We start from the raw sequence: 15,379 nt of genomic DNA, 5'->3' as shown, positions 1-15,379 counted from the left end.
GGACATCCAAGTACAGGAAGCACATAAGAACTAGTAGACATTACCAGAAAAGATCTTCACCATGACACACTACAGTCAAACTTTCCACAGTAAAACAGAAAGATTCTAAAATGTGCATGAGAAAAACGCCAGATTACTTTCAGATGATCTCCAGTTAGACTCACAGCTGACTTCTCATCAGAAACCCTACAGGTTAGGAGAGAATGGTGATATAGTCCAAGTCTTAAGAGGAAAAAAAACAGTCAACCTAGAATACTGAACCCTGCAAAGCTTTCACTTACGAATGAAGGTGAAATAAAAAAGCTCCATAACAAACAGAAATTGAAAGAATTTATCACCACTTGTCCAGCCTTAGAAAAGATGCTTAAGGATGTGCTACACACAGAAACAATCATCAGTATGAAAGAATGTGAAGGCAGAAAATTTCCCAATAAAAGTAACAAAGGAAATCCAAAGTAGACAATAGGAATGTTTATGGAGAAATGGCAAGGCATGTGAATGGCCTCAACTCTCCAGTTAAAAGATAAAGACTGGCTGAATGGATTAAAAAACAAGATCTATCTATTTGCTGCTTACAACAAACACATCTCACCAACAAAGATACCCACAGACTGAAAGTGAAAGGCTGGAAAAAGGTATCTGATGCTAATGGGAAGCAGAAAAGAGCAGGTGTAGCCATTCTAATATCAGACCTTTTTACTTAGTGTAGGGTTAATCTTATATATCTAAAGTTAATTAAAAATAGATATTTCTAAAAAATAAGAATGGGAATAGGAGAGAGAGGAGGAAGAAGGGTGGGAGTCAGGGCAGGAGGGAGGGTAGGGTGGGAAGGATCTCTATGTTCCTAAATTTGTATATATGAAATGCATGACATCTGTTTACCTTAAATAAAAGGTTTCTAGATGCAAAAAAAAGCCATAGAATAAAATGTTTCAAATCCAATAGATGTAAAAAATATGTAAGATTGTCCAAGTACCCCCTGATAAGCTTATTTAAGAATAATTCTCATAGGATCATACTTGGGAAAAGAAAAATATCAAAACATATCATAAAAAAATTCTACTTCAACTCTGGATAAAATATGAACTCTGCAGGAACACTAATGGTTATAGCATTATTTAATTGCTTTTACTTTATTTATAATGAATGAATGGGATAATGAATAGACTGTTTTGTTTATGGGTGGTATATTTTGCTTGTTGGTCTCAATGAAGTTTGTTATTTCAAATTAAAATTCATAATTGTTTCTGTTCTTATCTACAGCTGGAGTGCCAAATTATATCTTACTCCAAGTAACATTGTTCTACTGACTGCAATAGCGCTCATCGGTGTCTGTGTTTTCATCTTGGCAATAATTGGCATCTTACATTGGCAGGAAAAGGTTTGTTCATTTAAATGAAACATTAAATCTGGTTTATTATAGTAATGCATTACTCTTTAAAAAAATTTATTTATTTGAAAGACACAGTTACAGAGAAAGGGAGAGACAGAGAGAGAGAGAGATCTTCAATTTACTGGTTCACTCCCCAAATGGCCACAAGGGCTGGGGCTGTGCCTGGCTGAAGCTAGGAGCCTGGAACTCCATCTGGGTCTCCCACATGGCTGGAAAGGGCCCAAGGGTGTGGGCCATCTTATGATGCTTCCCCAGGCACATTAGAAGGGAGTAGGATCAGAAGTAGAGCAGCCAGGACTCTAACTGGACCTCATATTGGATGCTGGCATTGCAGGTGGTGGTTTAACCCACTGTACCACAGTGCCATTCCCTTTTTAAGATTTATATATTTGTTTGTTTGTGTGTTTGTTTAAAAGACAAGGAGAGGGAGGGAGAAAGGGAGAGAAATGTATTACTCTTTTAAAACTATTTTGTTTTATTCATGTGACTAAGATTTCATTTCTCAAGTTTTATACAGAGTATAATTTATTATGTGAGGTACTTTTAAGAGACTATTCTGCCATATTTGTTCATTCATTTATTTTATTTGGAAGTGGGAGAGGGAGATCTCAGCTGCTGCTTGACTCCCCAAATGCTTGCAATAACCAGGGATGGATCAGGCTGAAGCCAAGAGCCTAGAACTCAATCAAGGTCTCCCCCATTAATGGGCAGAGATTCAAGTACTTGAATCATCCATCACTTTGAGACATGAAGAAATTATGCTATGGAATGGTGGTGTTCCAAATAGCACTTTAACCCCTGTGCCAAATGCCTGCCCCCAGAGTGTTATTTAATTGGTCATTTCTTTTATCCCCTGAAGTTACCAATGTCTCTTGTCAACTCAAATACATCACAGAAGACAAAAAGAGTTTGATGCTGTACTCTAGCAATCAAGTGATCATCCCTAAATCACCTGGCATATAGAAAAACTGAAACAGCTCCATAATAGTCTGAAAAGTAATTTTTTACATGAACCTGTGCTGTGGCGCAGCAGGTTAAGCCACCGTCTGCAGAGCCAGTATCCCATATGGGCAGCGGTTCATGTCCCAGCTGCTCCACTTCTAATCCAGCTCCCTGATAATTGGCCTGGGAAAGCAGCAGAAGATAGTCCAAGTGTTTGGGCCCCTGCACCCACATGGGAGTTCCTGCCTCCTGGCTTTGGATTGGCCCAGCCCTGGTCATTGTAGCTATTTAGGGAGTAAATCAATAGATGAAAGATTCTCTCTCTCTCTCTCTCTCTCTCTCTCTCTCTCTCACGTTCTCGCTCTCTCTCACACGTTCTCTCTCTCTCTCTCTCCAACTTCATTCTCCTCTCTCTGTAACTCTTTCAGATAAATAAATTAATTAAAAAAAAAAAAACTATGGACATTCATTTCCAGGACTAATGGCATTGTCTTTTAAACAATTAGTGCACAGAGAAGTAGAATGATTTTCCCAAGACTGTACTAAAGCAATACACATTTTTCTATCAAGTGTCCTTTGTGTTAAACTAAACTGATCTCAGTTCTTTAGTATAATGCCCTGAGTAATAACTGAAAACAGAATTCCCAAATATGTAATTTTCCTGCAATGTATATATGAAAGAAAACAGGGTATCACCAGAAATTTGTTAGCAATTTAGATATAAATTGTAAAAGCTGATTCTTATTTATACATGAGATGAGTATATATTAAATATGTAACTATTGGGTTCCAGTAATGCTCCCAAAAAAGGGTTTCTTTATATCACAAAAAAAAAAAAAAGATGATTTCAGGCCCATCATAATCATTTCTAACTAAATAAAATTACCATGTTTTATCTTAGCTGCTCTTTTATATTTTTTGTTTTTTTTTAAACTTTTATTTAATAAATATAAATTTCCAAAGTACAGCTTTTGGATTACAGTGGCTTTTTCCCCTCATAACCTCCCTCCCACCCACAACCATCCCATCTCCCGCTCCCTCTCCATCTCCCATCCCATTCACATCAAGATTCACTTTCAATTATCTTTATATACAGAAGATCAATTTAGTATATACTAAGTAAAGATTTCAACAGTTTGCACCCACACAGAAACACAAAGTGTAAAGTACTGTTTGAGTACTAGTTATACCGTTAATTCACATAGTACAGCACATTAAGGACAGAGATCCTACACGGGGAGTAAGTGCATAGTGACTCCTGTTGTTGATTTAACAATTGACACTCTTGTTTATGGTGTCAGTAATCACCCGAGGCTCTTGTCCTGAGCTGCTAAGGCTATGGAAGCCTTTTGAGTCTGCCAACTTAGATCTTATTTAGACAAGGTCATAGTCAAAGTGGAAGTTCTCTCCTCCCTTCAGAAAAAGGTACCTCCTTCTTCTTTGATGGCCCCTTCTTTCCGCTGGGATCTCACCCACAGAGATTTTTCATTTAGTTTTTTTTTTTTTTTTTTTGGGGGGGGGGGGTATGTTTGTTTTTGCCACAGTGTCTTGGCTTTCCATGCCTGAAATACTCTCATGGGCTTTTTAGCCAGATCTGAATGCCTTAAGGGCTGATTCTGAGGCCAGAGTCTTAGCTGCTCTTTTAACATATGAAAAGAGAACACATTAATTGTTCAGATAAATGTTCATAGGTTTGCTTCTCAAAAAAATAAAAAGTCATAAATTAAAAGAACTGTAGCATAAAGGGCAAGAATTTGGTGCAGCAGTTAAGATTCCTCTTGGGACACCTGCATCTGTATCAGGGTGCCTGGATTCAAGTCCCAGCTCTCCTACTGATTCCAGCTTCCTGCTATTGCATACCCTGGGAAGCAGGCAATGGTGGCTTTAGTATGTGGGTTGCTGCCGTCCACATAAGAAACCTGTCACCATTATAGGAAACCGGGATTTGCGCTCCTAGCTCCTAGAGCAGCCCGACTCAGCCCCAGCTGTTGTGGGCATTTGAGGAATAAACCAATTTAGTGGGAGAGCTCTCTCTTTCGAATTCTCTCTATCACTACCTTCAAAAAATTTTCCAAAGAAAATTTTTTTAATGTTACATATGGGTTACCTTTATAAGATTGCAACCAAGAGGTAAGATTAAGGATTACCCTACATGCTTTGTCCAGCAGTGTCAGAACAGCATTTGAAATATTACATAGCCATCACAGCCATTTGGGAAGTGAACCAGGATATGAAAAATCACTCTGTGTGTGTGTGTGTGTGTCTAATTCTGCCTTTCTAATAAATTAATAATCTTTAAAAAATAAATATTACATAGCTCTTGACCTATGTAGGAAGAGAAATTAATTTCTCAGCTCTAATTACAGCATTAATATTGTGGGTTTAGAATCTCTCTGAACACCTTTTTAACCTTTGGTAGATGTTCCTTTTACTATTTCCTCAATTCATGCTTTCTAATGTTTCCCTAAAGCCATCTTCTTTCTACACTTTGCTTGCCACTTTCATCTAAAATCACGGCTTTAGCTATTACCTCCATCTCTCTCTGGAGGTCTCTTTCTGCATTTCAAACTGTTGCCATGATATCTCTACCGAAGTTACTTATTAGTACCTTAAAACCGGTGTTCTAAAACTTCATCTCTCCTCTTTTTTAAATTACCTGTAAGATGTAATCAGTTGCCCTATTGTTTGTGCCTCCATAAAAATCTTAGTTGACCCTACTTCTGTTCTTCCTATCACCACTGTTTAGCCCCCTTCTTACATCCTACTTCTCTGATTTCACTCCCTCACCACTACCCCATTCCATTTATCACACTGCTGCCAGATTGTTCATTAAGTTTAGCCTTACTCATGCCAACCCCTGCTCAAATGACTACCACAGCCTGAAAGTGTGTGAGCCCCTATGCCTCGCCTTCACATTACTTCCACATGACTCCACAGCATATCCTTCCAACTTTACTTTTCACAAGTTCCTTTCACATATTCCATTTTCCTTCCAGACTTCCTGTGATTACTCATGTTGTAGCCCCAGCATGGATTGAATGCCTTCCTCCTATTTCCATAAATACTGTATCTTCAGAACTTTTCCTTGCTCATCCAAACCTAGAAATAAATCTCGCATAGAGTATTAGTAACATTTTTCACTTTGTAATTCTTTCTTCAGTACAGTCAAATCGTATGCTTTTGCTTTTTTCTTTCTAGGCTTTAAGTTCTTGGAGAACAAGATACAAAATTGAGAAGCTTTTTAATCCCTAAAAATACCATTCTGCTGGGAGGAGAGGGTCAATAAATATCTGCTAACTCAGTAGGTTAACCACAGCGTAACTGATGGGCTTTATCAGAATTACCAAAGATTCACTCGGCATCAGTATTAGGAGTGGGGAAGAATGCAATAGTTGATTACGTACTCACAGAATATAACATTTACTCCTACTTTCAAATTAAAAAAAGGTTAAGTATTTAAGGAGCACTTCTGTTGGTTTTCAGATTCACTTAGTAGTTATAAAATAGCTACTGCAGATTATAAAAATATTTTTTACTAATTTCTGAGGGATCTTTTTTAAAAAATCAGTCACTTTATATTTCAGAAATTATATTTCAGTCATTTAACATTTTCTTATCATTTACAAACTAATCTAAAATTCTTTTTCAGAAAGCAGATGACAGAGAAAAACGACAAGAAGCCCATAGGTTTCATTTTGATGCTATGTGATTTGCCTTTAATATTACATAATGGAATGCTATTCACTTGATTTGTTGAAATACTAAATGCTGGCTTATAGAAGAAAATAGGAGATTTTGAATATTATTTATAAATGATGCATCCATGGTAATTATTGTAAGTATTCAAATAAATAATGTTCTGAATGTGTCAAAAGGTCTTCTTTTTTTAAAAGCACTTTGTATACAGTTTGGGTTCTTTATTCAATAGTGCTGTACATTTTTGTTCCTTTGTGGAATGTGTTGCATGTACTCCTGTGTTCATGTATTTATTATCTTATTAGAGTAATGATGATGGAAAAAGGGGTGTAAATAAAAATATTTAAATGAGTGGAATTTTTTTCTGTGCCACTTGAATTGGTCTTACCTCTTATTCTAATGATGCAAATTAAACTTTTTGCAAATGTATCACAGATAAAGTATTAAACATTCACTTTCATCACAGTAGGTCTAGGGTCTCTCATCAGTGGCATACAATATAATGATTCAGTATTCTGGCTTTGGAATCAGAGTAAGACTTGCCTTAAACTCCTGGTTCCACCTCTTACAAAGTTATTATCTTAACTTGGCTATTGCTTAACCTCTGTTAAGCTTCAATTTTCTTGTTTTTACAATGGAGTTAATAATACCTACTTGCTTAAGTTATTGTAAACATTAAATGGGACAGTATATGCAAAGTGCTAGCTTGGTGGGTGCCTAGCATAGAATAAGTACTCAATAAGTGATAGTTGTCATGAGTACTGTTTTAGATTTTTTTTATGAGACTTCTACAAGTAATTATCAAAATTTGTAGACTCAGTAGAATGTTACTTTCAGGCATGAGAAAATCATATTCTTTGGAAAAACCTAAGTTCTTTGTGGTTGACATTTTATATAAAGATTACTTGCATATATTAACACGTATTATGGCACTCTCCAAGAATTAACATGCTCTAAAATTTTTCATTTGAAAACTGATCTTTATCATGTGATCTTGAACAGTATTTTATTTCTTGAAAGGAAACTGCTTAGGCAGCAACTGGGAATGCAAATCTTCAATCGCATTTCTATCCTCAAAGGCTTGGAAAAGCCTATAATTGACAGACTTCAGTGCAAATTTTATATTATGAACGAAATGTTGCCAAAAATTACTTTAAAAAGACTGGGGAAAAGGTGTATATATCAATGCTAATAATTTCTAATATGTCAGTTGACATGGATGTGTGATGGGTTTATAAAACACAAAAATTTTTTTGAAAATAATTTTGTTCTTACTATTATTTTTTCTTTGCAATTCACTGAGACTGGTATATTTAAGTGGTTTGTTTGTATCTTAGCATGTTCATATGTCTTCTTAATAAACATTCCTTATTTAAACAGTATTGTGGTGAGTTTTGAAATAACCCTTTTGGAGCATGAAAGAGACCTTTGAAGTTTTGAGGGATAAATCACTTCTCTGGACCATGAGACTGATATACAGTGACTTCATGAATCAAGGACAAGTGGGGACTCTCCTGACTATAGTACTCAGTTAAACTCAGTAAACAGTGAGTGACCCACAACCCTGTGCCAGGTCCTACTTCACACTTTCTTAAAGACAGTTAGGCCTAGTGTCTATCACTGACACAGAATGAGTCTTCAGTCTTCTCATTTGAAGTCAGGATCTACCAAGAGTCATATTACAGAAAAACTGTTAATAATTAAAAATACAGTGACTTTAATACTGCTTCTGTATCCCCAGATAAAACTTTAATATCATTTATTATGGGGCAGCAGGTTCAGAATATCACAACACTGAGAATCAGTAACAAGGACTTTTATTCTAATTTTGACTATTGTAGTAGGAAGAGAACAAACTCCCCTATTTTGTGACTTTTAATCAGTTTACCTCCCTGAGCTTAGGTTTTTTTCATCTGTACAAGGATATAAATACCTTAAAGGACTATTCTGAATGTGAAATGACAACTTGTACATAAAAGATGCTGGGTCATTTATTCCTTATTTTTCATTATATTAATCAACAAAGTTAACACTTTCTGACATTTCTCTCCAACTTAACTATGCTGTGATCCTCCTTTTGGGAACTAGTAGTAGTAAAGAAGCCTTAATAATTATTTTGAAGATGTTGTAAATACTTTGTTAATACACCAAATTTATTTGAACTAGCCTGGAGCTTGTGCTGTGGCATAGTGAGCTAAACCTCCACCTGTGGTGCCAGCATCCCATATGGGCGCCAGTTGGTGTCTCAGCTACTTTTCTGATCCAACTCACTGCTTATGGTCTGGGGAAGCAGTGGAAGATGGCCCAGGTGTTTGGAGCCCACATCCACAAGGGAGACCCAAAAGAAGCTCCTGGTTCCTGGCTTCGAATCAGCCCAGCTCCGGCCATTGCAGCCATTTGGGGGAGTGAACCAGAGGATGGAAGACCTTTCCCTCTGTCTCTCCCTCTCTGTCTGAAACTCTGCCTTTCAAAATAAATAAATAAAATCTTAAAAAAAAAAAAAAAAAAAGAAGGAAGCCTGCAGTGGCAAGCCATCCACATCAATTATTGATAAAAAAAATTAACATTCCATAACTAAAGATGACCTACAATTAACAGTACATACAGTAGCCATAGCTATCTGTTTGTTCACCTTAGAAAATTCTGATAGAAAAAGTAGAGCAAACTTACAAATTGACAGGCACCAAAAGAATTAGGCTCAAATTAGCTGCAGACAAGAGCTAAGCTTTCAATGGAAATTTTAAGCAGAATCAAGATCCTGAAGCTTTTTTTTTTTTTCAAAGAATTGGAACAAAACATGAAAAATGGCTTTACTACTATCATCCTGAATACAAAGCACAATCTAAATAATGGCTACCAAGAGGTGGAAGTGGTCCAGTCAAATGCAAAAGTCAACAGCAAAGGCCACACCCCAAGGTTTATGGAATGCTCAAGACAGTTTGCTTGTTAGGTTTCTGGACAGCCAAATAATGATGCTATCTGATTATAAGAGTGTTTTGACAAAGCCAAAGCTTTAGCAGGCAAATGCCTAGGAAAGCTGTACCATCTTGTACCATCATAATGCTTACTCTTCTCACTAAACTGGGTAATTTGGAGTTTCAAATGTAAATCATTAGGCATCCAACCTACAGCTCTGATTTGGCTCTGACTTCACTTGCTAATTTTAAAATAATTTTTAGGGGCTAGCATTGTGGAACAGTAGGCTAGGCTGCCACCGGTGATGCCACCATCTCATATCAGGGTGCCAGTTCAAACCCTGGCTGCTCCACTTCCTATCCAGCTCTCTGCTACTGTGCCTGGGAAAGCAGTGGAAAATGATCCAAGTACTTGGGCTCCTGCCTCCCACATAGGAGACCCAGATGGAGTTCCTGGCTCCTGATTCCTGGCTTGGGTCTAGCCATTGCAGCCATTTGGGAGTGAACCAGGGCATGGAAGGTTTCTGTCTCTCCTTCCCTATAACTCTACCTTTCAAATAAATAAGTCTTTAAAAAAAAAAAAAACTTTAAAGGGCACTCATTTTTCCTCAGTTACTAATATAAACAAGACTGCACTGACATTGTTAGATTCCATGGACCCTCTGTTCTCTAGGGATAGACTTAACGGCTGGTGTCATCACTTACAATCAGGGTCCTCAACTGGGGTCTTGAAATTGATGGAGTTCATGTTGAGAAATAAAGTCAAATTTACTTTTATCTTTTAATTCTATTTCTTAATCACACCATAAAATCCACTATATTATCAATAAATGAGGAAACTCATCTTCTCAATAAACAAAATGATTTGGCAAAATCTAATAGCCACACTTGCTTTTCTAAAAGTGTATGCAAACTTTAAACAGAACTTCCTTAATAATAAAGGGCATATATTGATCCTTTCTGTGGTCCATAAACATGATGATTGGGTATACAAACATCTATATGAGATGTGCCTCCCTCTAAACCTTGTTATAACATTGGCACATGGCCCATCTGATGTGAAAAAAATAAACAAAGGGCATCTATTAAAACATACACAACTAAAAATATACTTGATGGTGAGAGATGGAAGAATGCCCTCATCCCACTAACACTTTCCAAATCATACTGGATATAGTAATAAGAATTAATAAGTCAAGAAAAGAGGACGGTGCCGCGGCTCACTAGGCTAATCCTCCGCCTTGTGGTGCTGGCACACCAGGTTCTAGTCCTGGTCAGGGCACCAGATTCTGTCCCGGTTGCCCCTCTTCCAGGCCAGCTCTCTGCTGTGGCCAGGGAGTGCAGTGGAGGATGGCCCAAGTCCTTGGGCCCTGCACCCCATGGGAGACCAGGACGAGTACCTGGCTCCCGCCATCGGATCAGCGCGGTGCGCCAGCCGCAGCGCACCGGCTGCGGCGGCCATTGGAGGGTGAACCAACGGCAAAGGAAGACCTTTCTGTCTCTCTCTCTCACTGTCCACTCTGCCCGTCAAAAAAAAATAAATAAAATAAAAGGTATATGAATTGGAATAGAAGAAATCAACTGTCCCCATTAGCACATGCCATGATTATGTAGAAATTTGCAAGGAACCTACACACAAGACACAACTAAAATAAATAAATGAGTTAAGGCTGCAGGATACATGGTGCGGGATACATGGTCAATACACACACACATATACATTTCTACATAAAGGCTAGCAACAGTTGAAATTTTTTTTTTTTTTGACAGGCAGAGTGGACAGTGAGAGAGAGAGACAGAGAGAAAGGTCTTCCTTTGCCGTTGGTTGACCCTCCAATGGTCGCTGCGGCCGACACGCCAGCGCACCGTGCTGATCCGAAGCCAGGAGCCAGGTGCTTCTCCTGGTCTCCCATGGGGTGCAGGGCCCAAGTACTTGGGTCATCCTCCACTGCACTCCCTGGCCACAGCAGAGAGCAGGTCTGGAAGAGGGGTAACCGGGACAGAATCTGGCGCCCTGACCGGGACTAGAACCCGGTGTGCCAGCGCCACAAGGCGGAGGATTAGCCTAGTGAGCTGCAGCACCAGCTTAACAGTTGAAATTTTTAAAATGCTATTTAAAATAAATTCAAAAATTAGGGCCACTGTTGTGGCACAGTGGGCTAGCATGCTGGCAACCTATATCAGAGTGCCAGTTCATATCCCAGCTGCCCCACTTCCAATCCAGTTCCCTGCAATGTGTCTGAAAAAGCAGCAGAAGATGATCCAGTAACTTGGGCCCCTGCCATCTACATAGGAAACCCAGATGAAGTTCCAGGCTCCTGGAGAGTCTAAGAGGGAGCAGTAATGGCTCAAGTGATTGACTGGGTCCCTGCACCCATGTGAGAAACTTAGAATGAACTCTGAGGTTCTGGCTTTGGCCTGGCCCGGTCCCAGCCAATTACTGAGGGCATTTGGAGAATTCAGTAGCAAATGGGAACTCTGTCTATATCCATCATGTGTGTGAGTGTGTGTATGTATACCTCTCAAAGAAACAAATAAAAAAACACAGTTGGGGGAGTCAAAAATCAAACTACTTGACTTTAAGATTTCTTATAAAGCTATTGTAATTAAGATACTGCAGCACAGCCAAAAAAAATGGATGTATGGATCAAAGAGTCCAAAAACAAACAAACCCACACAAAATATAGCTATTTGATCTTTAACAGGGTATAAAAGTGATTCAGTGGAAGGTAGTCTTTTTCAACAGTGTCAGACAACTGGTTATCTATTTGCAAAAAAACAAAAAAACTAAAACACCTTTGACACCTTATATAAAAGGTAACTCAAAATGGGTTATATATGGTTTTATAAATTAAATACAAAACTATAAACCTTTAGAAGAAACAAAGAACTGGCATTAGGCAGAATTCTCAGGCATAACACCAAAAGTATGATCCAAAAAAGAGAAAAGCTGGGGAGGGCATTGTGGCACAGGATGATTGGTTAAGCCACAGCTTGAGAAGCAAGCATCCCACATCAGAGTGTTGGTTTAAGTCCAGGGTATTCCACTTCAGATCCAGCTTCCTTATAATGCATCCTGAGAGGCATCAGATCATGCCTCATGTGCTTGGGCCCCTGTCACCCATGTGGGAAACCTAGATGGAGTTCTGGGTTCCTGGCTTCTGCCTTGCCCAGGTCTGGCTGTTGCAGACATTTGGGGAATGAACCAGCAGGAGGATGATCTCTCTTGTTCTCGCTCTCTTTCTCTCTCACTGGTGTTCTACCTTTCAAGTAGATGAAAATGAATTTTAAAATAAAGGAAAAACATTAATGAATGTGACTTGCTATGAATAAAAACATGTTTATTTGCCAAATACAATTTCAAAGCAATGAATTTAAAAAGCTACATATGCAAAGAAAATACCTATAAATCACATATCTAAAAATAGACATACCCAGAATACAGAACTTCCAAAATTCAACAAAACAAAAAACCTAATTTGAGAATGGGCAAAAACCAGAACAGACACTTCACAAAAGAGGATATGAAGGGCAAATAAGAACATGAAAATATGTTCAACATTGTTAGCCATTAGCAAAATGCATGTTAAAACCACCATACACCTATTATAATGGCCAAAAGAACACCGGTAATCCTCAGTGCCAACCAGAATGAGAAACAACTGGAATCTCATACACTGCAAAAGGAGAAATCTACTCAGGAAAACAGTTAAGCAGTTTTTAAAATCATTGAATTTTTATGCATCAGTGTAATCAGTTAAAATGGTATTTATATGTTTAAGTAAATAAAAGATAACTGGGGCCAGCGCTGTGGCGCAGTGGGTTAAAGCCCCAGCCTGCAGTGCCAGCATCCCATATGGGCGCCACTTCAAGTCCCGGCTGCACCTCTTCCAATCCCGCTCTCTGCTATGGCCTAGGAAAGCCATGGAAGATGGTCCAAGTCCTTAGGCCCCTGCACCCACGTGGGAGACCTGGAAGAAGCTCCTGGCTCCTGGCTTCGGATTAGCTCAGCTCCAGCCGTGCGGTCATTTGGAAAGTGAATCAGCGGAATGGAAGACCTCTCTCTCTCTCTCTCTACCTCTACCTCTCTCTGTAACTCTTTCAAATAAATAAAATAATTCTTTTTAAAAAAATAAATAGGCTGGCTCCACAGCTCACTAGGCTAATCCTCGCCTATGGCACCAGCACTCCAGGTTTTCGTCCTGTTGGGGCACCGGTTCTGTCCTGGTTGCTCCTCTTCCAGTCCAGCTCTCTGCTGTGGCCTGGGAAGGCAGAGGAGGATGGCCCAAGTGCTTGGGCCCTGTACCCACATGCGAGACCAGGAGGAAGCACCTGCCTCCTGGCTTCAGATCGGCGCTGCAAGCGAGCCATGGCGGCCATTTAGGGATTGAACCAAAGGAAGACTTTTCTCTCGGTCTCTGTCTAACTCTGACTGTCAAAATAAACAAATAAATAAATAAAAGATAACTTTTACAGCAGCATGATAAAGATCAAATACCTAAGAATGAATAAAGCAGAAGAAGCACCATACCTCTGTGGGGTAAATTATAAAACTTTGCTGATACACATTAAAGAAATTGTCAATAAATGCAAATCTGTACTACGTTCATGGATAGAAATTACCAAGCTGTTAAATCCAACTTCACTCAATATTCCATTGAGTTTTTGTTATTATTACTGTTAAGCTGTTTCATCAACAACTTGACAAAGAACAAGGACATAAGCTACCAGATACCAAAACTATTGATGAATATAGATAAACAGACAAATGGGTCATATCAGAGAATTTAGAGATAAAATTCACATATATGGATGTATTTTTCAAGAAGATGTTAACAATGTAGAGTAGTGAAATAAAAATAGCCCTTTAAGCATAAATGAGCCTGAGACAATTCACATGAAAATTAAAAATTCATTGACCTCTAACACACAGAAAAAGGAACTCTAGATAGATGGAAGACTAAATGTGAATTGTAAATGTAAAAGCTTTTGTGCTTAATATAAGTAAATAACTAATCCTGTAGGAGTGAGGGTGGGTTTTCTATCACAAAAAGCACTAGTCTATAAATGAAATGTTGATATACTGGATTACATTAAAATTAGTAATTCTTGCTCATACCCAGATAGTATAAAAAGGGTGAAGAGACAAGCCACTAAATGAAAATAGCTTTCAACACATATGACTGATTAGTATCCAAAATACAGAAATTCTACAGGGCCAGCACTGTGGCATAGTATGCTAAGCTTCTGCCTGCAGCGCTGGCATCCCATGTGGGTGCCAGTTCGAGTCCCAGCTACTCTACTTCCGATCCAGCTCCCTGCTAATAGCCTGGGAAAGCAGTGCAAGACAGCCTATGTGTTTGAGCCCCTGCACTTATGTGGGAGACCTAGAAGAAGCTTCGAGTTCTTGGCTTCGGTCTGGTCCAGCTCCAGCCATTGTAGCCATTTGGGGAGTGAACCAGCAGACGGGAAAACTCTCTCTATATAATTTTGCCTCTCAAATAAATAAATCTTTAAAAAAAGAAATTCTACTAAATGATTTAAAAGTTAAAAGCCCAATAAAATATTGGTAAAAATGATTGACAGATAAGAGCTGACAATAACCAAATGTTGCTATGGGTGTGGAATGACAGAAGTCTCATATACTGTTTATGGAACTCTGATATAAAGTGGTTATATCACTTTATAAAGTGTTAGTTGCTTTTACCTGTATGTATTAAAGTTGATGACATGTAAATCTATTCACCAATTCTACCCTTAAGAAATTTTTGGATATAAGAAGTGTTCATAAAGCAATGCTCAGAATGGCCAAAAGCTCTAAGTGCCAAAATGTCCATCAACATGGATTTGTGTACAATGAAGTACTGTAAGCCATGACATTTAATGAAGTACTGCTGCTCAGGACATGGATAAAACCTACCAGATTAAGCCAAAAAGCAAAACATAAAAGAATACATGCATCATCATTCCATTTATTTAAAGTTCAAAAATAGGAAAAGCTAAACTTTATTAAGGATGAATTTATAGGTGAAAAACTGAAAAGGTAAGAAAAAATGATAACAAATTCTAGAGTCTGGGAGATTATGATCAGGCAGAGACACACAGAAGACTTTGTTTATTTGGTGGTATTTCCATGACTGTTAACTTTTAAATTAAACTACACATACACATTTGTTTCAGATACTTTTCCAAATATGTATTATTTTTCATGATTTTTAAAAAATTATTTTTCCCATAGATCACACTATTTAGAAATGAGGTTTATTACAAATTTTATAACACAAAAATATTTTTTAGATTTGTTGCTATTACAAAAATTTAAATACCTCCTTTACAAAAATACAGAGTTGAATGTGGGGAGCAACTCGGACTAGACTAAGTTACTGGAATTAAGACTTATTCTATGCATCTGCTCTCCCACAATATGGCGCTG

The 15,379-nt window shown here is 38.2% G+C and overlaps 1 protein-coding gene, 1 long non-coding RNA gene and 1 other non-coding gene across 22 annotated transcripts in view; 2 read left to right on the top strand and 1 right to left on the bottom strand.

Annotated features, from left to right (window-relative positions):
* ITFG1 (integrin alpha FG-GAP repeat containing 1) overlaps positions 1-7,408 on the top strand; it is a 240,511-nt gene extending 233,103 nt beyond the window's left edge. Inside the window, exons 17-18 of the mRNA XM_008248375.4 lie at positions 1,264-1,381; positions 5,985-7,408. Of these exons, the coding sequence (XP_008246597.1) occupies positions 1,264-1,381; positions 5,985-6,044 (178 nt within the window). The 3' untranslated portion in view covers positions 6,045-7,408. The remainder of the gene's footprint in view (positions 1-1,263; positions 1,382-5,984) is intronic.
* LOC108175508 (uncharacterized) overlaps positions 1-15,379 on the bottom strand; it is a 164,048-nt gene that overhangs the window by 141,191 nt on the left and 7,478 nt on the right. The gene's annotated exons all lie outside the window — the stretch shown is intronic.
* Positions 9,900-10,005, top strand: LOC127487656 (small nucleolar RNA U13). Its single transcript, XR_007914705.1, has one exon. It is a non-coding gene; the product is annotated as a small nucleolar RNA U13 (small nucleolar RNA).

Source organism: Oryctolagus cuniculus, chromosome 18, assembly GCF_964237555.1.
Source record: "Oryctolagus cuniculus chromosome 18, mOryCun1.1, whole genome shotgun sequence".
In the NCBI taxonomy this organism is placed as follows: Eukaryota; Metazoa; Chordata; class Mammalia; order Lagomorpha; family Leporidae; genus Oryctolagus; species Oryctolagus cuniculus.
The sequence above is the reverse complement of the archived record's forward strand: the minus strand, read 5'-3'. Positions and strand labels throughout refer to the sequence as shown.